This window comes from Cynoglossus semilaevis, chromosome 2, assembly GCF_000523025.1.
Source record: "Cynoglossus semilaevis isolate Cse_v1.0 chromosome 2, Cse_v1.0, whole genome shotgun sequence".
In the NCBI taxonomy this organism is placed as follows: Eukaryota; Metazoa; Chordata; class Actinopteri; order Pleuronectiformes; family Cynoglossidae; genus Cynoglossus; species Cynoglossus semilaevis.
In genome coordinates this window covers 4,554,593-4,580,001 of record NC_024308.1, presented here as the reverse complement: position 1 = coordinate 4,580,001, position 25,409 = coordinate 4,554,593, and the positions used below count along the sequence as shown (strand labels likewise).

The window sequence follows — 25,409 nt, the reverse complement described above, 5'->3', positions numbered from 1 at the left end:
GTTTTAGTCCTAGCTTCATTTTGTGCAAATATGACCACACCAAATCTAATTAAAAGGCTGCAAAACAAAATGATTTGTTTGGTGAGGTTTTTCCCACAATTCCTCAGACTTTTGTACATGTCTGTCCTGCAGGCTGAAGATGCATCTCAATAATAAATGAAACTCTTCACACACAGCGACTCTTCGTGAGTATCTAGACTTGTGGAGTAATATTTTACAGCATCTCCAAAACTACCATGCAAAACAGACCTCTCCAAAACATGATCGAGAGATCGAACACAGAACAAATCTAAAAACTATGAGACGATGTGATGAGGGAGCCACAAGGAGGCGACGGCAGGGGACCATGCTGACGTCATGACAGGCGTCAAACCTTCACTGTGTGAATCAGAACTCACTACACTATGGCAGCAGAAGGGTTAACGCCATGACAACGTGATGATGGTTGATTTTTGGCCTCCAAGGCATGTGACTGGTCGATGGAGTCGGGATGGGCGATTTAAGAACGGATATTAAAGATCACTTGGTTATATATATATAAAAAAACCTGTTCTCAAAATAATGTCAAATTGATGATCCATAAAATGATGCTGATTTCACATTGGCAAAAAAGCAACTAATATCAATATAATAAGGAGTAGCTGTGTATTTACACATATATGTACATCCTGTACATATTCTTCAGCCGCATCAGAGACTTTACTATTCAGGTCTTTACTCAAACGTCTGTAGGACAGTGATCAGGTGATCAGGATCATCTAAAAGTGTGTGCTTTAATTATCGCCCATCCCTGTCATGCAGAACAACACCAAACAGGAAGCAGTATGTTGGTACCTCTCTCGGTGTAGTGGGTACATTTTACAGCTCGGAGACAAGTCCTCTTCTGCAGCAGGGCAAGAGGGAGAAGACGCTCCACGTTATTCCAGTAGGGAATCAACATACAGTTAAAAAAAACACAGTTGGCCGAGGAAAGAAATATATGTTTCAAGTTCAGATGTTGATTTTTCCAAAGCTGAGACTTTTTACTAAAATAACCCATTACTGGTCAAGTTCTGAAGTTGTTTTGATGTGTGATAAGGTGTCGTCCAGCAGGGGGTGCTCTCAGGACGCGCCCCTCTTGGTCTATCAACGAAAGCAGACTGTGATTCCTGTGATGTTGTTTTGCTGTTAGCAGTCAAGGTCCACAGTTTTTATTTTGGTAGAAAAATGTCAAATATATTTCTTTAAAAATAAAATCAGTATATTTCAGTTCAACAAAAATAGTTCAGCCAAAATATGTTCTCATCATTCATTAAAGTTGGATAACTTGTCCGCTAAAAAAGTAACAGGATTCTTGTTATTTGAAAGTAGGACATTGTGTGTGTGTGTGTGTGTGTGTGTGTGTTTTGAGGTTGGCTCTGGTTTGACATACAATTTGTTCCCATGTGAGTTTTGAGAAAAGTGACAAGTGTTGATGCTAAAATGTGCTTTTCACCGAAGCACAAAATAGTAACAACAGAAAAAAAAATTCTGCAAAATATGAACCATTTACAGCACATTGTCAAGACAGTCTTAGTCCAGAGAGTTCAGTCCTCCTAATTAGAGCTGGAAACACTTGATCTCCACAAACAGACTTACCTTCATGTGGCGTACACCGTACCGTGAGGTCAGTGATACCGTGAGAGTGCGTTTGAACATGCAGTCATCGAGGTCTCACTGCGAGTATCACTGAACCCCAGAGGGCAGAGGCAGAGACCAGGGAACGTAAGAAGGGTTCAGGTGTAGTTGCACCAGGCTGACTGGTTTCACCGCATGTATAATTCATACTACACACACACACACACACACACACTCGGGTGAAGAGACTCAGCTTCACACACAGGAGTCTCACAAAGCAGCGCGACCGCACTCAGAACTCAGAGCAGAATCCCATTCACGCACCGTCCCTTTCATCAACTGCCTTTCTCGTTAAGGGTCACGGGGGGAGAGTGCTAGTCGATCCCAGGCGACACTTGTCCAGAATTAACCAAGGACAGGTCGCCCGGTCCGTCACACTGTGACAAACAGTTATTTACATTCAAAGAGTGTCTTCAATTAAGTTCCTCTCCTCAATCTGAATGTCCTTGAAGCGTGGGAGGATGAACGAAACCCTCCCCCCCCCCGCCCCCCCCGCCCCCCCAGAAGTCTCTGCACAATCAGTGCATGTATTGAGTACAGTGTCTTTGTTAGTTACCCTTTAGTCCATGCTAACATGCAGATGGACTTCTTTGGGCCAGTGTCCCTCATGGGGACCACTGTCTGGTCCTAATGAGGTGGGACCTCATTTGCGGCGCTCTTAATTTGCATGGTTACGGTTATGGCTTTCCACATTTGGGATGATATTAGGGACACAGTTTTAGTCAGTCTGTTTGGCTAGATGGAGGTGAGTCTGCGTGAGAGGGGGTGTAGCTATTTGTCTCACAGTTTTGGGGGCAATGTTTGGTATCATTAGGAGCAGTCGTCCTGATGTTCACCTAAATTTAGTCCTGGTGAGGCTAACCCTCTTTATTTAGACTTTGTCTGTAGGAAAGAAAATGAAATATATAACCTGGTTTAGTAGGTTTCCTGAACATTTAGTGACTCCTCCACCTAAACTAGTTGATGTTGTGTTTGTGTGCAGTGGTCAGGACATGTTTGGGTGGATTGTTTTTCAGTGGAAACCTGAAATGCTGGGTGGCAGTAATGCAACAAAAAGGATATAAATTTGCAGCTAAAACCTGGACAGGTGTTAGGGTCAGGGGGGGAGGATCACTGCTGTGAGCTAACAAATTTGCAGCTAAAACCTGGACAGGAAGTCAGGTGTTAGGGTCGGGGGGGAGGATCACTGCTGTGAGCTAATACATCTAAATCAAAACAGATTCTGCCGTTTGACTCCATTTTAAATTTCCTTTTTTGTTGTTGTTGTTGTTTTTTGACAACTTTCAGCTCAAGCAGGAATAACTGCAAAGTAGCAATGACAAAATCTGAAGCTGTACAGACTACACTACTGTATATACATGGTACCAAATAATACCATATACTGTATTGCTTTATCTTGCATCCAAATTGTGTTTACAGCACCCCCTGCAGGAAGGAGAATGCTTATTTTGCCAGCACTGGTTAAAATGTCTGCATTTTGGGGATGTATTGGTTTGGGTTATTGATAGTGACATTTATTACTGGGTTATTGGGTTATCACTTTATAGGCTCGCTCTCTCTCTCTCTGTGTGTGTGTGTGTGTGTGTCAGTGTGTGTGTTACGACCATCATGACAGCAGGAAACAGGAAATCACTGTATCTGACTGGGTGATGTGTAAGAGACCTCTGTTAGACTTTATTACCATATAATCACAAGTCCAGCACACACACATGAAACAAGTCAGAGCAGAGAACATGCCCCTTATGTTTGACCTCACCACAGTCACAGCCATCATTCGAGTGGCGGCCAACACCAGACTTCAGTCAAACCTTCATTAATGTAGCTACTGTAGGTTTTAGTCTCAAAAATATCTGTGAAAACTACAACGTGACACAAATCACTTCGAAGTCTATTCCCTCTCTCACCACCCCTCCCTCTCTCTCTCTCACTCTCTCTCACTCTGTCCCTCTCTCTCTCTCTCTCTCTCTCTCACCCTCACACGTGAGATCCAAAATATGTGTTTTCCAGTCGACCAAACCCCTGCACACCCAGAATATCCGACTCGGCACATGTTGACTTTTGAATGCATTTTTCCATTTCAACACATATCAGTTCCAGACATTCCTGACACAAATCTCCAACTTACCCCATGCTCTGAAGATCGGAGTGCTGTTTTATGGAAATATTCCTCTCAGTAACACACTCTGCCTCTCTTCTTCACGGTTCCCAAACTTGCTTATTTTTGTGCCGCAGATCCTGAAACAAAGTTACATTTCCGAAGAGGAGAAAAAAAAGACAAATCACTTCCGACTCCAGATCCCCGGTTTCCTCTCCAACAGCACTCCTCTGCTCTGCTCTCAAGTCAGTTGTTGGACTCCAGCTCGTTCGCCTTCCCTTTGTCCGCCGATGTCCACAGCAACACAGCGCCGGTCTTCCCTCTCAGCCGTGCGTAATTACGCACCGTAAACCTTAGCTTTATCTGTGTTCTGCAGGCGACGCAGACAGATGGACGTCGATGAAAGTCTGGCGGCAGAACACTTTTAGCTCCAACCTTCTCCAGTGACTTGTGCGGTTCTCCCCTCTCGTCTCCCTGCCAGCTCACACTGGGATCCCTCACAGTACATGAATCTCTCCCGCGCCTCCCTGTGGCCACAATGCAAAGTACAATCCAGTCACCGTTGCCTGCTTATCATTTTCCTCTGAAATGTCATGATATGAATTATAATCCAGTGATTGGCCTGTGCCCCAGTGAAAAGACAGATGAAGGATCCACGGCAAAGTGACGGTTCGCAGCAAATAAAGCTTTTTTCAAAGTTGTAAAATAGAAGAATAACAATGTGAATTAAAAATTAGAGCAACAATAAAAATAAAAAATATTCAATGGTACGAATGCACAGAAACTGAGACAGTTTCATAACAAAATATAAAAATGTAAAATGTTAAAAATATTAAAATTTTTAATGACTAAATAATTATGTAATAACATTGTAAATATAAAAGTTTAAACACCCCAGATATTTCCACTGAATGGACATAAACATTTTGTCAATTATTAGAATTGCTATGGTATGGTCATGCTAATGGTGATTATTTTGATTATTATTATTATTGTTGTTGTTATGATTAATTCACATTTTGGTACTGCTGCTACCACTCGTTCTATGGTGAACTCTGTTGCTCTAATTCACATTTTGGTACTGCTGCTAACACTCGTTCTATGGTGAACTCTGTTGCTGTGCTGTCATCATGACATCAGAGCAATTTGTCTGACAGTATTTAAAAATAACAGTTATATTTCCCCATCTCCTTTGCCCACACCAATCTTTTCTATCACTTTCCCTCCCTCCTCTGACGTTCCACCTGCAGAGTCAGATACAGCAAACTCTCGTTCTGGTCTGACAGTGATTTCTTTCCCTTAAAAGGAAGTTGTTGGGTTTTTTTTCCCTTCTATCCGCTGTTCCAGAATGTTTGATTTTTCTTGTGTGATCACTCGCGTTTGTATTTCTTTTAAATGTGTTTTTTTTTTTTTTTTTTTTTGGAGTTGTATCATTTCACATTCAGACCCTGGAGCCCAAAGAGACTTACTGTGTTGTCTGCACTTGGGCTTTGAAAATTGAAATAGTTTGTAGTGATTTAAACTGAAATAACCAGCAAGTATAAGAATACTGCATCCTCTGAAGTGTTACTGAGTACAGTTGGGTGTTGTTCCAATGTAGTTATGCTAACACAGTTTAAATTGGTTCTACTGCACTTGTTAATTGGTGTAAAAGGAAAAAATATATATATTTCTGCATATTTAAGATCAACTAATGTTCTCATAAACTCGACAAACATGACTACGATGCTGAGTAAGAGCCACTGACCTGAGTTTGGTGTCACCACTGATTTAGAATAAATCATTTAAGTGCATTAAAGTGGACAGACCATGAGAGAGTGGAGCATCAAATGTAGCAGAAACACGAGTGGAGTGGAGCGCCTCACTAATCACACACTGCTCAGTGGCCTGTCACAGCACTGCAGCTGCTCCTCTGTGCTGCAGGGAGCAGATCCACTGCCTTACATGCAAACAACCCGGTCTGAGGCACTTTACAGCTGGACAGTCCAAGTAGCACAACACTGGACGTACAGGCCCATAACACACAGTGTGATAATCACTATTGGCAGCTTGGTGAACAGACACAGATGGCGGAGGAGCTGAAGATTCTTCACACTTTCCAGTCAAGCCCTGGCTGAGTTGAATGCATGGTTTTCCTGATGCTCTGTGACAAGTGTGACAAAAAAGAGGAGGGAAAAAAAACCCAAACCCTCATCTTAATAAAAAGACATAACCAATGTATTCCAAACACTGTCAAAGAAGAGAACATTTAGTGGCATCGCCTTTTCTTTAGTTTAGTATATGCTGGAAAAATGTATTGTATTTCTAAACATCGTATTGTGAACAGTATCGTTTGCATTTAAATAAGTTATTTTATGTTTTTATGTCAGTGGTGTTTGCATTTAAATAACATAAGAAGTTATTTTATGTTTTTATGTCAGTGGTTTCAGATGGAATACCATGTTTTATTATATAAAATGTTTAGTTATCATTATCAAATGATACAAACTTTAGAAATAACTGATATATTGTATTATTCATACAAAGAAATATCAATTGCTTCTAGTATTTTATATTTTTATGGATACTTTTTGTCTATTCTACCCGCGCAATGTAAACTTTATTCTAATTTTATTTTCTTCCTGTCTTTAAGTCATTCTCTGTCCCGTTTTTGTTGCTGCAACATGTCATTTATCCCAGTGTGGGATCAATAAAGTTCGATCTAATCTAACGCCTGTAAAGCTGTGTTAAGCAGTGCCGCATCCACACCAATAGGAGGCACCAATATACCCAGTGCGTCCCAGGTTTGTCTAAAACAAACAAGAAGAGAAGAAGAACGGCCTACAACAGGGACACCGGCTCCTCAGCTTTAGTCTGATGTTGGAAGGACCCGTCAGCTGCGGCGGAGCTTGGGTGTTTTTACGGCCGCGACTGAAAAGAAGAACCGAACATCAATAAGGCAGTGGCTCTTCTGTAACACGACGGGAGATGGATAACAGCAAACGAACTGTGGTCGTGACAGGTTTGTCTCTCCCTTTTAAACGTTGTCCTTTTCTTGTTTCTTTCCTTCTAGCGCGGGTGAAGTGGAGGAAAAGTTGTGTAGGTGACAGCTGCTGCAACATTAATGGCGTCAGGCTGTTCCTGCTTCACTCCGCTGCTTTTTCCTCACTCTTGGAAAATGGTGGTGTCTGCATATTCGAAACTTCTAACGTCATTGTGGGGTTTTACGTGAACCAAATGAACCGTAGACATAAATGTAATCATATTCGTCGTCCTTCTTGTTGCCTTTTCTAAAAGACCGGAACGGAGAAAAACAAAATAAATGCTGTCTAACGACGGCTATTAGGTGTACAAAACTATAATCATTAATAATATTATTATAAAATGGTTTTGTGTTTCTTATCACAATATACAAATCTGTTCATTTACATCACAGTAATAGATCATTAATACCTAATGGGTCGGTGCATAAATAAAAAATAACCCATGTTTTGTTTGTATTATTGGCCACAAAGAACATAACGTGAAAGTAATAATGCTTTTTTTAAATCAATGTAACTGACACTGGTTGGAGTAAAAAAAAAATTTTTTTTTCTTCATTACTTTTCACAGTGAGACAAACTGTGGTTTCTCACTAACACCTGGTTTATTACCACAGTGGTTAGACTTTAGCACAATTATAACAAAATCACATAGTTAGATTTACACCAGTGTCTGTGTTCGTAACCAATCATTATAATATACTAATATTACCCTTTCTTCACTATAACTGCTATCAACATCAACTTCCTAATGTAATGTCTTCCTCCTAGATTTATAAAGATCTTTACACAACTTTGTTTTTGTTAACATTGAGTCAGCTGTGACTTCCCAACATCATAAATGTAAACACTTCCTGGTTCATTTGTTTGTTCATAAAAAAACAAGACATTTGAGCTCGTGTTTTTTTTTCTGCTTTCAGACACACCAGTTCATATTTTCCACTATTTTATGGCCCCAAATGGCTTAGCATTGAAAAAAGCAATCACCTAATAATCTCTTGTAAAAAAATAATAATTTAAATCATGTGTAACAACATTAGTAAAACCGCTAGTATAGCCGGTAATATACAGTGTAGAGTGTAATAATGTTTTATTAAGTACATTTTAAAGAAAAGGGAACAGGCTTTCCAAACTTCGGTGCATGTCTCTACAGAGCTAGACACAAGGATTTGATGTTTTCAGACACAAAGGGGTGCAGGAGCTGGCAGTCTCAGCTGATCAAGATGTGTAGATTGCCTGGGAACAGCAGCTCCACAATAGCTGGCCGGCTGGCAGCTGCTGGCCCCTCTTTCTGCTCCTTTTCAGCAGCCTGTCAGCCAGACAGATCCCCCCTACACACAGCCCCTGGGGACCTGCTGACCCGAGGAAATGTGGTGGTGGGGGATCAGTTATAGATCCCTGTATAAACAAGAGTGAGTGCATGTCCATCGTCTGCTGCTGCTGCTGTTTTTGTTTTTTGTTTTTTTTTCTTTTTGGGCTGGTGATATAAAGTGGTATTGAGACGCATTGGCAGAATAATAAACTAACAGGAAAAGTTGAATCTCAGCATTAAAATAAAACCCAATAACACTGGTAAAGTTTTGAAATATAACCAAATAATATTTTGGTTCCATTAAAAACATAAAAGCAATTACAAAAAGAGTGCTGTATTATGGTATTTTATGTATTGCAAATGCAAAAACGCTGTCACTATTTTGACGCACAAAGATATGATATATTTTTGACCAGTTTATTGCAAATCCAAATATGCTGTCACTATATTGATGGACAAAGATATGATATATTTTTGACCAGTAGCCTGTAATATCTCCTAAAATCCAGGGGCTAATATTTAGCTTATGTCATGGGTTAAGTATTATATGTACTGATATTACAATTGGTGACATTTTGCTTAAACAAACAGCTTGACATTTTAAACGGTGCATACCTGTTTCTCGAAATATAAATTGTTTGTGCTATGATCCTTGTCCGAGAAAATGCATGTATTTTAGTTTATAGATAACAACTAGAAGTATTTGAGTAATTAAAATAAGATTTTTTATAGGTTTTGGGCCATTTGGAGAACACACTGTCAACGCCAGCTGGGTAGCAGTACAGGTAAGTATTATTTTTATCGGCATGTGCAATCTCTGGTATTATCATTTATTCAAATGGCAAAGATAACCTCACAATTTTGAAAATGTACACAACACTACAAACCTATACAGTACCTGCTCTGTTATTGGTAGTATTCAAACCTTCTGTAAATGTTACATAATGCTGTGATGATGCTAATACATAATGCTCTGATGATGACCGTTAGCATGTCATACGCCAGTTTGTCCCACAGGCTCCATGTGTGCTGCAGGGGCGAGTGTGTGAGGGGGTCGATTGTGGTTTTCAGGGTGTCTAGACGGACTTGATAAGGATATTAAAGGCAAACAAAAGGCTGCTTTGTGGATAGGTCACAGACGTGGTCAGACAAACCCCTTTTCAACACAAGTGGGGGTCAGTGTCCAGAGCTGTTTGACCTGCAGGGAGATGGGGGAGGTGTTGGTCAGCTGTGTGTGTATGGGATCAAGATTAATCTTCCTTAGTCATAATATCTGTAAATGCATCTTTGATCTGTTCCCTATTGGTTTATTAAGTGAATCTTGTGAAGAACTCAAGTGTTTTTCATAGTGTTATTGATCATGAATAATCGCAATTTTTCTTTATATTGCTATTGAACAGAAACACAAATAATACATGGTGATTTGATGTGTTTCACAACCGTATTTATTAGTGACAAATGCAAATGACGGGGTTATTAATGTCATGTAAAAATATGTGACTTTCAAAATTTTACTGAGCTCCTTTTTCCTCAATAATATTAATCTGATTTTACATTTGATTTTAATTTTCAGGAATGCTGAACACAGAATCTTGGTGCAGCAGTCACTTTAATCTTTTTAGCCACATCACGTGACAAATTCAGTCCAAAGCTTGGACATAACTCTGTTCTGGTCCATGTGGTAAATATTTTGGTAATTCACCAAAGTCCTTATTGGATACAAGAAACAAATGTTTGAACAGACACGTCTGTTGACAAATGTACTACAGTACAGGCCGCTCTGTTCACTGAAGCTGTTGACTTCAACATGTGATAAACCCTAACTCTGGCAGAAGAAATGTGACATACTTGACACTACATTATGTCTTCATTTGAAAATTGCAATCTGCATGATAAAAAGATGTGTTTTAGATGTGTTTTGTTCAACAGTCTGACAGGGTTTTCCTGCAGACTGACTATTATGAGCCATTTCACTGATAAACTAGGCCCCCTGCAGAAGTATACTGACTTTTCACAAAAGAAATTTAAGAAATAAATTACAGACAGATGGCGCTATCCTGAATTATTAAGAAAATTAAATTTATTTGATTTATTCATTTTTTTCTAGCACTGACTCTAATTAGCTTCATTCTCAATTGTTCAGGAACTGAAGAAACTTGGCCTGGGCAGCGAAGTGGATCTTCATGTGTATGAGGTTCCTGTAGAGTACCAGACAGTGCAGAGTTTGGTTCCTTCATTATGGAAGCAGTATCATCCACTGGTAAGGAAATGAGTATTATACTATAGGTTATTTCTAAGCACAGTTTTCAGTCTTTCTATAATTACACAAACACAAGTAATTTAATTAGGGTAATAGTATTCATCCTGTAATTACATTGTCTTATGAGCACAAATGCTGCCATTCGAGCCCCTTTGAGACTTCTAAGCAAATTATCATTTCACAAATGAGCCTTATTTATCAATATCTTTTTTAAAGGTATAAAAACATTTACAAATTTTAAATAGAGATACACAGGGGAAGTGGAACAAAAGGAGCAGCTTTGAATTTACTATGAATAAATGATTTTCTGACACATTACTGCTTCTAACTTCTAACTTTTTTTTAACTCTTTTTCCAGTTGGTCGTTCATGTCGGAGTCTCAGGCATGGCCACCACTGTCACACTGGAGAAATGCGGCAGAAATCGTGGCTACAGAGGTCTGGACAACAGCAGCTTCTGTCCTGATTCCCAGTGCTGCATTGTGGGAGGCCCTGACTGCATCGACTCAGTTATTGACATGGAATCAGTCTGTAAACGAGTGACAGCTTCTGGACTGGGTGTAGCTGTGTCTGTCTCCAAAGATGCTGGAAGGTACATACACATATATATATATTTTTTTTTTTACTTTAAATCAAACATCTGAGTTTCTTTTTTTATTCTTTATTTCTAACACTTTAATAATTCATCTTATGTCTGCATTTTGAATCTAGTTTTTATGTGTAAGTGTTAGTGTTTATATCATCCCATAATGTTTTCCCTGAATAAGTACTGAATCAACAGACCAAACATCAGTGTAGCTGCAAAACATTGTTGATAAAAACTGACATCTTATCTAGGATAAGAGATTAGACAAGTGACACTGTCTTCCTGTCACATGACTCCTTGAAATTGGATTATGTGAAGGATCTCTTTACAATGGAGTAGAGCTCTGTGAGGACTATAATCCCAGGTTTTGACTACATTTTACAGTGAAACCTTTGTATGTAACTCCCAATAAGGTTAAACTACTCTGACTACTTTGGTCATTCAGTACTTACTAAGGATTTTACTGTACTGCCACTAGATGTCACACTCCCAACACATTGTTTGCTTCTTTTATCTTCATTATTCTGCAGTATGTTTATTATAAAAGCTCTGCAGGTTCCAACTTTGCAGTTCTGTTCATTCCTCACCTGATTTCATTCAAAACCTGTATTTAAAAACTACCTGCACACTATGATGTTCTACTCCTGACATGACCTCTGCCCTCCTCACTGACAGATACCTCTGTGATTTCACCTACTACACCTCTCTGTACCTGAGCCGCGGCCGCTCCGCCTTTGTCCACGTGCCTCCTCTTGGAAAGCCTTACAGCGGGGAAGACCTGGGTCGTGCGCTCAAGGCCATTGTCCAGGAAATTCTGGAGCTTCTCGACCAGGCTGAGGATAAGATCCACTGCCAGCAGCACTTCCACTAAGTGACCTCCAGATGTGAACCAGCCTCTCCAGCACTCGCCACACAAGAGAAATTGCACTTAACCACAAGTAGCCAAACCTCCTTCAACTTTTTAAAATGTGTTTTTTTTCACTGAAAAACAGTCCCAGTCCATCTTTGTCTTTTAACCTTTGCAAAATGTGATTTATGATATGGTGAGAAGATAAAATGGGAGTCAACCTGGGTTCACATTGTAACGTAAGCTTTTCCAAGGAACAGGAAACATCATTTTAAACTTACTGTAATGAATTCAGTCCTGAACACAGCAGTGAGACTGTGTTTGATTTTGTTTTGACGTTTGTTTTATTAAGTCTGTAAAAGTCTGTTATCTGGCAGATGTTTCAACAGTGACCCCAAAGGTGACCTCTATTATTGCACCTTATAGGGTTAGGGCTAATGAAATAGTTTAGAGGTCACATTTGGGGCGATGTTTAACGCTTACATACATCCAGCGAGTTTAGTCAATAGGCCTATCCTAATTTTTTTATGTATGTTAAGCAAACGGCTGATGTCAGTTTCCTACAGATTTAAACATTTAGATTTCTTTTCAGCATTTTATGTTGTTATTTTTTCTTGAATCCCTTTCTTTATAAGAATATGTGAAATTTAACCTTCTTTTACAAAGGATTTTAAATCAGGAAATGGGTTGGTTTCAGCTCATTGTCCCCACAGTTTTTTGGTCCAAATTAAAAGTAATTTTTTTTTTTTTTTTTTTAAATCCCAAAGTCTCCGGACTGAGATCTGTCCCCCCCATGATGTGCAATGTTGTTTCACAGATCTCAGGTCGGGGCCGTTTGGGAAGCGTTTGTTGTGAGTTTTGACAAAATTCTACTACGGCTGCATTATAGCCTTAGACTAAAAATTAACTCTAAACCAAATAGCTTCTGTCGTATTACTGTGTTAGTTTGTCCACTCAGCAGTTGTGTAGCCTTGACAGTTTATTTAATTTTAAACTCCCACTGTAGTCAACTTTTATTCATGCAGCACTTTGTTATTTTACACTTCCATCTAACTTTTTAAAAATTTGGATAACCTTTTATAAACATTTTTGTTTTCTGTCACTTTAATTTGAAATATGTTTTTACCCCCCTCTTCCCCACTAGTTATCAGCCCTCACGCGTGGTTTGCTTCTTAGGACGCTTTTGCTTTATTTTCATTTAAGTAAAAGTTTCTTCTAACCAGATAAAAACAAAAAAATGTATTTTTATTGTTTCTGTAAGCGCCCCGCTGTAGGTTAAAATGTTAGGTTTGTTTGGTTTTCTGGCTGAGGAGTCATTATTTAGCACTTTTCACACCACCTAACATGCCACCACTTCGTGTGAATCTCAAGGAGGAAGTTTATGAATTTACCACACGCAACTTCAGCTTTCTGTGTCTCTGAAAATGAATATATCAGTGAACTGACAAAAGATTTAACTTCATCTCTCTCTTCATTTTTTGGTTCTTTGGTCAGCCCAGTGGTTGAACACTTTTTAAATGTTGGGCAGATTTGTCATATAGCAAATGCAGGTGCTGATGTTTTACAGTGTGGCTTAACAAGTGCTTAATGAGGTGAACTCTGACCCTGACTCTTTCCTGTGCCTTGCTGTTGTTTGTGTGCTTTTTTCTTTTCTTAAAAAAAGGCCTTAAAACGCTCAGTGGGTCGGTTGAAAGATATTTGACTGGTGCTGTCCAGTCAGTTGCGTGGCTACCTCAAAAATACTTTTTTATCTCGAAATGTACCCTGGTGTACAAAATACCAGAATGGCTCTGTGATGTACTGTAAGTTCCTGTGTTTAGGGAGTAACTTGTGAAACGGTGTCCTCTGCCTCTGATATTAACAAAGCACTTTTACAATAAGTAATCTTAACTTTGTAAAAGTAAAGGCTTTGAAATAAAGGATCACAAGTAACGTCTGTGTGTTTTTCACTTCACTCGTGTCTTTCATTAGTACTCCACAAGTGCTGTGGGATCAGTGCGTATAACAAGAACATCTATGAAATTTCCTTTATAAAAATGAGAAGCCCGAAGAATAACTCGCCCCACTTCTGCAAAAATGTGGTTTATTGTCAAATGACATTTGTAAAATAACATTAGATGCTACTTTGAAGAATGTTATGCAAAGGTAACATAAAAGACATACTGCATAATGTTAAAGAGCAAAAACGGAGCCTAAAAAACCTTGACATTTTTCAGAACCAACTGTGGTGTTCCAGTATACACTATAATCATAATAAAACCATGGCAACACACCTACAGACGTCATTTAAAAAGTGCTGCATTTATGCCTCATAAAAACAGATACAAGAAGGAGAAGAGCATCATAAACAGAAGAAAAAGACCTGCTTCACTAGCTGTATAAAGGAGCCATCTTTGTTTTAATGTAATGTTGACAAGGGACCTCCAGAATACTTATCCTAAGCTAAGGCCAGTATGGTGGTCTTTGACAGTGTCCTCCATGGTGTCGTCCATCAAAGATCTTCAATTGAAAATTTGTTAAAGTTAAAAGTAAATATGTGTTTCATTTAAAAAAGAAACAAACAAAACATGCTAATCCAACATGGCGGCCTCCATACAGATCCATTACTGATGTAGATAAACAAAAGGCCTAGTATCAGTAATATGAAAATGTTCATTTTCATTTTTGGCTTTAAAAAAATACTATTTTTAAACAACTGTATGTGCATCTTTCACGGGTGGTTCACTAGAGGCAAGGCAAGGGTGAATGACTCTTTTAGTAATGGTGGTAAGTTTTATACTGTTTTATTTCTTCTTCTCACAAATGTGTTTTTGTTTTTTTCGATTTTTTCAAGTCAACCTTTGATGTGTCCTGCTTTGAAGAACACAGTTTTAGTACATTTAGTTGGGTTAGTCCCTAAAGTTCTTCGGAAATATGGTTTGATTTCCGCAGAATGCAGCAGAGTGAAAACTCTTTCATTTGCATTCCGGTCTCTGGTCTACTGCGTACAGCGTGTGCCTACGTCACACGTTGAGCAGCAGCAGCGGCGCAGAGACTCCGACGCCGTCTCTGTTGGACCTGACGGTTCTTTGGAGCTGCTAATCGGTTCGATTTTTGTGTTTATATCCACGTTCTACGAATAGGCATTTGGTCATTTGATTCCGAAATCAACACCGGGAGGATTTATTTAATTTGGAGGCGAATATCGGGAATCTTTAAGCAAAGCGAAAGTAGAGAGTCAAGATGAGTGTGGAGGCGTACGGGCCGAGCTCCCAGACCCTCACCTTTTTGGACACCGAGGATGCAGAGCTACTTGGAGCGGACACCCAGGGCTCCGAGTACGATTTTACCGACTTCACTCTACCCAGCCAGACGCAAACTCAAGGACAGACCCAGAGCCAGTTGGACGGCCAGGTTAGAAGTTGATATTTTAACAGGAAGCCGCGCTAAACTGCGACTCGCTCGCATTAGCTGCTGTTAGCTTGTCTGCCACCTCGCTATTATTGGACGTTAGCATCTAACTGTTAGCCAGTCGTTCGCTACAAGCCACATAGCGTGTGGTTAAACCTATCAGGTGATTCCGTTTGTTTTATTGTGTCTCTTCGAAGTCACCGTTGCAAACAAATGTGGCAAATAATACGCGTTGAGTGTAGTGACAGTTTGTCGATTCATTCATGTTCTATCTGATTTTCCGCGCTTTCGAAGGATAGCCGCTAATGGTTAGCTTCAGTTTGTTTGGTGTGGTAAAGCCTGTGTTGTGCTCCAGGTCAATGGTCCAGATGATGGTCTCCTGAACGGCGTGGACGACTCCGTGGCTAAAGCCAGTCAGTTGCTGGCAGAACTGAACTTTGAGGAGGATGAGGAGGACACGTACTACACCAAAGATCTACCTGTGCACGCGTGCAGGTACGTCAGCCGTGCCACACCAGGACGCCTCTCATGTCAGATAGTCTACACTATTTTTGGAAAAGTTGCGCAACAAGTTTGTTTTTCACATTATATAGATCAAGAGACTCCATGGATATCGTTTAAAAGACACCTGTCAAATGTTAACTTTACAAGATTACGTTATCTGTTGTTACGCTGCTGCAGGCAGAACCAGATAATTTTTTACTAACTTTTCAGTATTTACCGCTTTAAAAAAGTTTCATCAGCCAAGAACGACAAAGACAACATCTCCTCAAAAGATGAGAAAACAGAGAGATTAAATCAAAGGAATCGGGATTTGTGTATTATTACTTAAAATAACTCCACCTTAATGGCATTGTCAAATTTAAATTTGAAAACGATTAGTAATGAATAACTCTTGCTTGGTTTTCACAATCACGAGAAAAGGGCAGGCAGTGATGAAAACTGGTATAAAAGCACACACGTTATCAGACATCTCTGTGGGGTCAACAGTAAAGAATGTCTGAGAGTCATGTCCTATAGTAATCGGAATAAGAGGTACTTGGATTTTTGGCATTTTTTGTGCTGTGCATTTAACTGACTGGTATCAGTGTACCGGTAAATATAATAAGTTAGCTAATTTGTTTAGTTGTTTGTGCTGTCCATTTAACTGACTGGTGTCAGTGTACTGGTAAATAAGTTAGCTAATTTGTTTAGTTGTTTTATATACTTTATATTAGTTGTTTTACTACAGTATTTAACAGCATGATAGACGATATGATGTACAATATTCAGAAAGGTGTGTGGCAGATTTCATTAACGTGAATGTTCAATTTTAGTTCAAAATAAAATAAAAAAAAATAAAAAGATTGTGCCATTTTTCAGCTATTGTGGTATCCATGATCCAGCCTGTGTCGTGTACTGCAACACCAGCAAGAAATGGTTCTGTAACGGACGTGGCAACACATCTGGCAGGTGTGTAACCAACTTTGTCTTTTTCTCTGTGCAAAAATGTTAAAAAAAGGAAGTAATAAGTACAGTTTGACGTATTTCTTTTGTCTGCTATATCAGTCAACTGTAGACACGGGTCTAATGGTTTAATTTTTATTTTCATATTTCCAGCCACATTGTGAACCACTTGGTGAGAGCCAAATGCAAAGAAGTGACCCTGCATAAAGATGGGCCGCTGGGAGAGACTGTGCTCGAGTGTTACAACTGTGGCTGCAGGAACGTCTTTCTTCTGGGTTTCATCCCTGCCAAGGCGGATTCAGTCGTGGTGTTACTCTGCAGGTAAGTGCTGGTTCTTCACACATCCAGTTTGTGTGTTTGGCTTTGATGATTTGTTTTTTTTATCTTTGGTGAGCGTTGAGCTTTTTTCTTTTTATTGTTATTCCATTTAAAGTCACAAGTTATCATACAATACAAGTTAGCCTTTTTGACCTCCTCCCACCATGTGTTAATACAGGCAGCCATGTGCCAGCCAGAGCAGCCTGAAGGACATCAACTGGGACAGCTCTCAGTGGCAACCACTGATCCAGGATCGGTGTTTTTTGTCCTGGCTGGTGAAGATTCCATCAGAGCAGGAGCAGCTTCGAGCTCGTCAGATCACTGCTCAGCAGATCAACAAGTTAGAGGAGCTCTGGAAGGTATTTACCTGACTGTAGAGGAAATGTTATGACATAAACCGAGGTGCATCAATGAAAGTGGTCCAGCAGGGGGCGTTTCGCTCTCTCCCCTTGAAACTTGATTTAATGATTGTTCTGTTTTTGCTCACAGGACAATCCCACAGCGACACTAGAAGATCTAGAAAAGCCCGGTGTGGATGAGGAACCTCAACATGTGCTGCTGCGCTACGAAGACGCCTACCAGTACCAGAATATCTTTGGTCCTCTGGTCAAACTGGAGGCTGACTACGACAAGAAGCTGAAAGAATCCCAGGTATTGAGCACTGTTTCTTAAATGTAGGGTTTTGTTGTGTAAAATGGTTAAAAATGTTTTCCATTGTTTTTTTTAACCATGCTTTTGTTGTTGTTTTTTTTCCTTGAGATAAATGATTAACAATATCGTTGTTATGTTCATTTTCTCAGACCCAGGACAATATAACTGTCAGATGGGACCTGGGTTTGAATAAGAAGCGGATTGCTTATTTCACTCTGCCCAAGACTGATTCAGGTATCATTTCTGGTTATGTCTTGAACATAATGGGGTTTTTTTTCTTTAAAAACAAAAAATCCTATTGTGAAAAAATATCACTTATCTTTTTCAGACATGCGTCTAATGCAGGGTGATGAAATCTGCCTGCGATACAAGGGAGATCTGGCTCCACTGTGGAAAGGCATCGGCCACGTCATCAAAGTCCCAGACAGTATCTTTTATCATCAACCAATTGTGGTGTAGATTTCTGTATGTGTTAACACAGGTGCTAACACATGTCAGTGTAATGTTTGGTTTATGGCTACTGTAAACTAGGGGCCAAAGTGTTTTCCTAGGACAATGATGGCATCACTGGCAATAATACATTTTTATTGATCATGAGGTCTAAAGAAACCTAGTTTGAGCCTAGTTTTAAAAAAGGCTACACGTGTTTCCCCGCTTAACTTTACCTTTAGTGATCCCACTTTACAAGTAATGTTCTTTAACAACACGTGTTTTCAAGATTATGGTGATGAAATTGCAATTGAGTTGCGGAGCAGTGTTGGAGCACCTGTGGAAATTCCTCATAACTTCCAGGTAGACTTTGTGTGGAAGTCCACCTCCTTTGACAGGTATGTTTTTGTGGAATCAACTTTTAATAATAAAAAAAAATATTTAGTAGTAGTATTTGTCCAAGAATGCAATGAAATGTTTAGGTCTTTTTTAATGGCTGACGTTTGTGTTGCTGCAGGATGCAGAGTGCCCTGAAGACGTTTTTTTGTGTTTGTGTTGCTTCAGGATGCAGAGTGCCCTGAAGACGTTTGCTGTTGACGAGACCTCCGTGTCTGGCTACATTTACCACAAACTGCTGGGCCACGAGGTGGAGGATGTTACTATAAAGTGCCAGCTCCCTAAACGCTTCACTGCCCCGGGTCTGCCTGACCTCAATCACTCACAGGTCAGACCTCACTAACCTAACTGCGGTTAGGCAAATATTTTGTGAAGGTTTAATTTTTAATGTGCTTTTTTTTTGACCACCTTGTATTTCTGTGTTACCAGGTGTATGCTGTGAAGACGGTGCTGCAGAGGCCTCTCAGTCTGATCCAGGGTCCTCCTGGTACTGGCAAGACTGTCACGTCTGCTACTATTGTCTACCACTTGTCCCGACAGGGCAATGGGTAAGATCGTTTTTAAGTATTTAATTATACTGTCGATTTTATTTTTGCCAGTTTTAAAAGATGATCCATTAACGTTCTGGTGTCTGTTTCCTGCAGCCCAGTGTTGGTGTGTGCTCCCAGTAACATCGCTGTGGATCAGTTGACTGAGAAGATTGACAAGACTGGGCTTAAGGTTGTCAGACTTTGCGCCAAGAGTCGTGAAGCCATCGAGTCCCCAGTGTCATTTTTGGCTCTTCACAATCAGATCAGCAACATGGACAGGTCAGTCGTACGAGGAGAAATAAAGTTGTCCAAAGCTGAGACGCACTTTTGTTTGAGTTCATGTAGCGGCACAACACTAATCCTGCCCTGTCTCTGTCTCTGTCGCTCCAGTATGCCTGAGCTTCAGAAGCTGCAGCAGCTGAAGGATGAGACGGGTGAACTGTCTTCAGCTGATGAGAAACGCTACAGGGCTTTGAAACGCACTGCAGAGAGAGAGCTGCTGATGGTGAGGACTGTGTTAGTGTTCCCGAGGTGGAACTGTGAAGGTTACAATTACAGGGCAAAAGTTTTTTGTGGCTCTGGGCTATAACATAAAATTGACTGCGTTTTCCTTTTTAATCATTGAAGGTTTACAGTGCTAATAAATGTTGGTATTGGAGCAACTCATATACGTCATTACTGATCTGACAAACTTTTTTTTTCTTAAATCATAAAAACAAAATGTGAAATTAATAAATTTCCTTCTTAATTGTCAAGAACGCTGATGTCATCTGCTGCACCTGTGTTGGAGCTGGAGACCCACGACTGGCCAAGATGCAATTCCGCTCCATTCTGATTGATGAGAGCACCCAGGCCACTGAGCCAGAGTGTATGGTGCCCGTGGTGCTGGGAGCCAAACAGGTGAACACAAAATGTTTGGAAATTCTGCTCAAAAATGTTAACAGTATGTATATATTTAGACAGGGATTCACAACCATCAGTCTAGGAACCAGTAACAGGCTCTGGTTTTTGGACCACTGTTTTAAATGATGTTGAAACAATAACAACCTTTCTCATTAGCCCCTCAGCCACTCACTTGTGACACTCTTCTCCCCCTTAGCTCATTCTGGTGGGTGACCACTGTCAGCTGGGGCCTGTGGTCATGTGTAAGAAGGCAGCTAAGGCTGGTCTTTCCCAGTCCCTCTTTGAACGCCTGGTGGTCCTGGGTATCCGACCCATCCGTCTGCAGGTGCAGTACCGCATGCACCCCGCCCTCAGTGCCTTCCCATCCAACATCTTCTACGAGGGCTCCCTGCAGAACGGAGTCACCGCAGGTACTGTGTGTCTTTCATTATTTCATCTTGTGTGGCACCACAATTCTATAAACCCTTCTGGCCAGTAAACACTTTGTTTCATTTCCAGCTGACCGCATCAAAAAGGGCTTTGACTTCCAGTGGCCACAGCCTGACAAGCCCATGTTCTTCTACGTAACACAAGGCCAAGAGGAAATTGCCAGCTCTGGAACCTCCTACCTCAACAGGTGATTTTTGTCACTGTCTCAACAAATCTAGTTTGTTAGGCCTGAAACAAACAAACAAAGTAATATCAGTGGTATTTCATGGAAAACAATGGCGCACCATGTATAAGATGCACTCTATTGTTAAGTTCAGTGGGTGTTTTTATATGCAGCGATAGTGAAATTTTATGTGAAGAAACTGAGGCCCCTTATGTCAAAAAGCAACATGTGTGCAGAATTAGCTATAATATTTACTGTGGTATAAAAGGAACAATCGTAACAAGTAGTGTAATGTCCTGCACGGCTTTGACTTTTTGTTCTGTTTGTTAATTCTCTCTGCAAATGTTTTACAGGACGGAGGCTGCAAACGTGGAGAAGATCACCACCAGGCTGCTGAAGGCCGGAGCCAAACCAGACCAAATCGGCATCATCACACCATATGAGGGCCAGCGCTCTTACCTGGTCCAGTACATGCAGTTCAGTGGCTCCCTGCACACCAAACTATACCAGGTACTACACAAATAAACAGTGAAAATCCTGACTTTTAATGTGGTGATGCAGGTGTGAACGAGGACATTGGGAACGTGACACTGGGTTAAGAGGTTTCCTGAGATGAACTTGTTTTAAAACAATGTCTTTTCCGCTTCCTCATTGTTTCCTCTGCAGCAAGTGGAAATTGCTAGTGTGGACGCTTTCCAGGGCAGAGAGAAGGACTTCATCATCCTTTCTTGTGTCCGTGCCAACGAGCATCAGGGCATCGGCTTCCTGAATGACCCTCGCCGTCTGAATGTGGCGCTGACCAGAGCCAAGTAAAGCTGCTATATAAACAGCCTTTGTTGTGTTTTAGGCTCAAAACCATTACAGACAGATAGATATTGTATGTTTGTAATGATCGAACACCCATAGTGCAACTGTGTAATACATGTTTCTTCTGTGAATATTAGGTACGGTGTTATAATTGTGGGGAACCCCAAAGCTCTCTCTAAGCAACCTCTGTGGAACAACCTCCTGAACAACTACAAGGAGCAGAAGGTCCTGGTGGAGGGGCCCCTCAACAACCTGAGGGAGAGTCTGATGCAGTTCAGTAAACCACGCAAGTTGGTCAACACCATCAACCCTGTGAGTACAACATCAGTGACAGCCGCCTGCCAGCTCTAATGTCTATTGCACTTCTAAATGGTCGTACGTGGTCTTTTCCAGGGCGGTCGCTTTATGAGCACCGCGATGTACGACGCTCGTGAGGTTCTCATCCCCGGCTCTGCTTACGACCGCAGCAACGCTGGTACATTTTTACTGTTTCGTATCCTTTCCCATTTGACTCTTTAAAAAGAAAATTACTGTATTCACAGCAGCCTCTGTTCTTTCAGCCGGGCGTCCATCCAACATGTACTTCCAAACTCACGACCAGATTGGGATGATTGGGACAGGCCCCAGTCACATGGCTGCCATGAATATCCCCATACCCTTTAATCTGGTGATGCCTCCAATGCCTCCACCCAGCTACCTGGGTCAGACCAACGGTCCAGCTGCAGGTAAAAAAAAAAAAACCCACAGAACCACTGAAATAGACATGAACAGTCTAGATGGACTCGACTCTAATCCTTTTGTTTTCCTTCCTTTATGAAGGTCGAGGAGCCATGAAGGGCAAACCCGGTCGAGGCGGACGCCAGAAGGTGCGTGGGAACCAAGCCAGCAGTCAGGGTAATGGACCAAACAGCCAGGCCAGTCAGGACGGACCATCACAGAACTTCTCACAGGGACCACTCACACAAGGCTACATCTCCATGAGTCAGCCCTCTCAGATGAGCCAGCCTGGCCTCTCCCAGCCAGAGCTCTCCCAGGTATGACAAAAGTTATTGAAGTATTTAATGACTGACTGTAGTAATGACTGCTGCGCTAAATACAGGACATGAACTCAAGGTGTGTTTCGTCTTTCTCCCTTTAGGACAGCTACTTGGGTGATGAGTTCAAGTCCCAAATTGATGTGGCTTTGTCCCAGGACTCGACTTACCAGGGTGAACGTGCATACCAGCATGGCGGGGTAACTGGACTGTCACAGTATTAAAGTGTAAGTTTGAGATATAACAAAATGTATCACAGTGGAACAGACTAACAACAGCAGCCCTGATGTTTGTGTTTCACACCTGTTTTTATTATTATTATCTTATCCAAAACGATGGAATTATTAATATGTAAATGCTCTGGTTTGACACAAGCTGATTGAGAAAACATTCTTTGTCCAGGAAGTGATTTTTTTTCCCCCCTGCTCTGTGTCTCACAGGATGCCTGAAGAAGGGAGCTAGGCTTGAGCTGAGCTTAGTTCATCTGCTTTTTAATCTGGGAAATAATAAAAACATAAAATGGATACCTGTTTTCCTCTGCTACAACCGAAGCACCACCGAGTGAACGCGACGGGATAGCGAAACCAAACAAACGACCAGCGAGAGAAATGAGAGGGTAGAAGAAGAAGGAGAGAAGGGCACGAAGAGACGGGCAGGGAGGTGGCAGGAGAGGCCGAGTGAACAGGCGGGAGGCGAGAGCCGGTGCCCGTGCAGAGTGGAGGAGGGAAGTCAAAAGAGACGGCGGCGTGTGGTCCAGCTGCTGAGGGAAACAGGAGAGATCTCAATGGTCTTTCATGGGAATCCAAATGAGGCGCAACTCCTAACAAAATAATCCATCCATCCCCTTTTCCCTCGAAGCCTCCAGGAGATGAAGGAGAACTCTAGAAGTTCTTGCGCTCATCTTCAGAGAATGGAGGATCGTAGCCTTCCAACCGAACGTGAAGAACTAGTTCTCTGAACCTGGATTGACATGGCAACAGAAAGCCTCTGACGAGGCGACAATAATTCCCCATGGTCAAAGCTGGTTGGTTGCTCAACCTGTGTGATGTCCCGGGCTGTTTTAAAAATTAGGCCAATCGTAAGGAGGAGATCGGTACCAACACTGCTTTACTGGGCCCAAAAAGCTGAGAGCAGCCTCTGAGAGAAGCAACGGTCCACACCATCTTAAAGAGGAAACACAAACATGGTTTCTGTGCTGATGTGAGTCTGACATGAAAGAGCCTGGACTTGAAGTACCATTCTCTAGCCTTGAGAGCCGCCGGCTCTTTACAAGGTCTTTATACTAAGGTGGTTTCAACCACACGTCTGTGGTGCAGTGGCACAGGAATTTCAGACTTTTTTTTTTTTTTTTCTCCAAGGCATGAGGTGCAAGTCCCACCAAAATCGTGATGATCACGGGACATGTTTTCTTCTCTGATGTTCTTTTCTTATTACAGAGCACAAAATTGAAAAAAAAAAACAAAAAAAAAAAAACAAGTTATTGAAACTATCAAATATGACCAGCATTGAATATTCAACTTGGCGTCATCTGATGTTTCAGTGAAGGCTTTTCTTTATTTTAACCTTTTTAAAGCAGGTGTTGGTGACGTCTGGCCGTGCATCGTGACCAGACGGGGTTTGTTTTTTTGTTGTTTTGTTTTTTTTGTCCCTGCTTTGATTTGCTTGACTGCTTTGTATCAATTTCTTAGTCCACTCAAATCACACAAGTCACTATTCAAGATAGAAGAAACCAAACAAACATGATGGAGTCAGTGGGCGTGGTGGTTATTGAGCCATTCAGTCCACCAAGGGTTGGAAGAGGAGGAGGAGGAAGGTGGCAGAGGAAGGGCAGGTGTGTGGGAGTTTTCACATCTAGAAAAGGCCTGTGGGGCAGTTCTGACCTCAGATGGATGTGTGTGTGTGTGTTGTGTAACTTTTCCATTTTCCAATGGTCACATGCTGAGAAGGTGTCAGTGGTGACCAATAGCCTAGAATAGAGTTTTTAACACAAAGCTCTCAGATCTGACGTCCCAGAATATTGTCCAGTTACTTAATACTGGAATTCTCACATAACTGAGTGCAGATTTCCCATTGTGGTTGAATTATTTAATTGACTACTAAAATCTCTATCTCCCCTTAGGGGGGAACCGGTCTCCCACTTTGGAAGAAACTGGTCTAAGCTGGCTGGCCTTTTTGTTGCCATTTGCAGTTCCAAAGTAAACCTTTGGGGGGAGGTGGTGAGACGGTGCTTTCAAGATCCTAAAGTGTTCAAAATAATATTAAGTGCTATGCAACATGCGCCACTAGTGCTGAGGGAAAACAGGTAGGTGATTATCTGTACCAAGTCCTACTGATCCCTCACTAGTTTGTCTTACGAAAACCTTTCATGTTGCATAGTATTTGTTGTGATATTTTGTGCAAACTACCATCTTTTATAAAATACTACTTGGTGAAAAAGAGACCATCTTTTATAAAATACTACTTGGTGAGCTAACAAAATCACTGAGTGTTGGACCCTGCAGCAGATCACCTCACTGGACATTCTTTATATGAACTTGATCTCAGTTTAATGAGAATAAAGGGTTATCTGCACTGATCAACCAAAAGAGAAAAAAAATCTGCATCAGTCTGTGACTAGATTCCCTTAAAAACGCAGTACACAAGTGAATGAAATTGAAAAGTTGAAACCTCATTGATAACAGCCCTCCCACCCCCACAGAAGTCATTATTATTTTTGTATTGAAATCAGGGTCAGTTAAAGAGGTCAGAGTCTTGTGTTAAAGATGAGGTAAAAAGCCACCTTCCTTTTAAAAAAAAAAGCTGGATGAATTTCTTCTGCGGACTTTTCGATTTGTGCCGCCTTACCTTAATTATACATATATATTTAGATATATATCCTCGTAGAGCTCTTGTTTGTAATTATTGAACCTGTAACTGGTGAACTGAGAACCCTAAAGTTATCCCTAACTCTGCTATTGTTTCTGATTTGCTGCTGTGTTCTTTCGTGCTGTTCTGTTCTGTTGGGGTCATTTAGAGGTTGTTTTTCTTCTGTCATTTTGATTATTTTTGTAACAACTTGCAGGAAACAGGAATGAGTCGTTGGCCGTTTCCTTTCCTTAGTTTTCTATCGCTTCCTCGGACTCTCTGAGGATGCCTAGT

The 25,409-nt window shown here is 41.0% G+C and overlaps 3 protein-coding genes across 4 annotated transcripts in view; 2 read left to right on the top strand and 1 right to left on the bottom strand.

The window, feature by feature from the left end:
• LOC103394634 (homer protein homolog 3-like) overlaps positions 1 to 4,256 on the bottom strand; it is a 29,072-nt gene extending 24,816 nt beyond the window's left edge. The window contains exon 1 of one of the 2 annotated variants that reach the window (XM_025064037.1): positions 3,782 to 4,256. In XM_025064037.1, the coding sequence (XP_024919805.1) occupies positions 3,782 to 3,786 (5 nt within the window). In that variant the 5' untranslated portion in view covers positions 3,787 to 4,256. The remainder of the gene's footprint in view (positions 1 to 3,781) is intronic. The other variant, XM_008332050.3, reaches the window with a different exon arrangement.
• A 2,291-nt stretch (positions 4,257 to 6,547) lies between these two features.
• LOC103394649 (pyroglutamyl-peptidase 1) lies at positions 6,548 to 13,707 on the top strand. Its single transcript, XM_008332063.2, has 5 exons — positions 6,548 to 6,752; positions 8,816 to 8,868; positions 10,227 to 10,343; positions 10,702 to 10,934; positions 11,604 to 13,707. Exons 1-5 carry the CDS (start codon positions 6,719 to 6,721, stop codon positions 11,797 to 11,799), a joined length of 633 nt encoding a protein of 210 aa, XP_008330285.1. The 5' UTR covers positions 6,548 to 6,718; the 3' UTR covers positions 11,800 to 13,707.
• A 995-nt stretch (positions 13,708 to 14,702) lies between these two features.
• LOC103394659 (UPF1 RNA helicase and ATPase) lies at positions 14,703 to 24,672 on the top strand. Its single transcript, XM_017030693.2, has 24 exons — positions 14,703 to 15,168; positions 15,521 to 15,660; positions 16,528 to 16,617; positions 16,765 to 16,932; positions 17,108 to 17,288; positions 17,419 to 17,580; positions 17,730 to 17,814; positions 17,909 to 18,007; positions 18,299 to 18,407; positions 18,574 to 18,733; positions 18,835 to 18,953; positions 19,050 to 19,214; positions 19,326 to 19,440; positions 19,692 to 19,835; positions 20,035 to 20,248; positions 20,337 to 20,454; positions 20,784 to 20,940; positions 21,097 to 21,239; positions 21,375 to 21,549; positions 21,631 to 21,712; positions 21,798 to 21,962; positions 22,057 to 22,271; positions 22,376 to 22,498; positions 22,712 to 24,672. Exons 1-23 carry the CDS (start codon positions 14,998 to 15,000, stop codon positions 22,493 to 22,495), a joined length of 3,297 nt encoding a protein of 1,098 aa, XP_016886182.1. The 5' UTR covers positions 14,703 to 14,997; the 3' UTR covers positions 22,496 to 22,498; positions 22,712 to 24,672.
• Positions 24,673 to 25,409: the final 737 nt, after the last annotated feature.

Bases quoted from the DNA above. Each gene is read 5' to 3' on its own strand.
- LOC103394649 (XM_008332063.2), top strand. From the start codon at position 6,719: ATGGATAACAGCAAACGAACTGTGGTCGTGACAG. The intron at 8,869-10,226 runs GTAAGTATTATT...TCAATTGTTCAG, and splicing joins CCAGCTGGGTAGCAGTACAG to GAACTGAAGAAACTTGGCCT. The intron at 10,344-10,701 runs GTAAGGAAATGA...CTCTTTTTCCAG, and splicing joins GGAAGCAGTATCATCCACTG to TTGGTCGTTCATGTCGGAGT.
- LOC103394659 (XM_017030693.2), top strand. From the start codon at position 14,998: ATGAGTGTGGAGGCGTACGGGCCGAGCTCCCAGACCCTCACCTTTTTG. The intron at 18,008-18,298 runs GTATCTTTTATC...CGTGTTTTCAAG, and splicing joins CGTCATCAAAGTCCCAGACA to ATTATGGTGATGAAATTGCA. The intron at 19,441-19,691 runs GTGAGGACTGTG...TTAATTGTCAAG, and splicing joins CAGAGAGAGAGCTGCTGATG to AACGCTGATGTCATCTGCTG.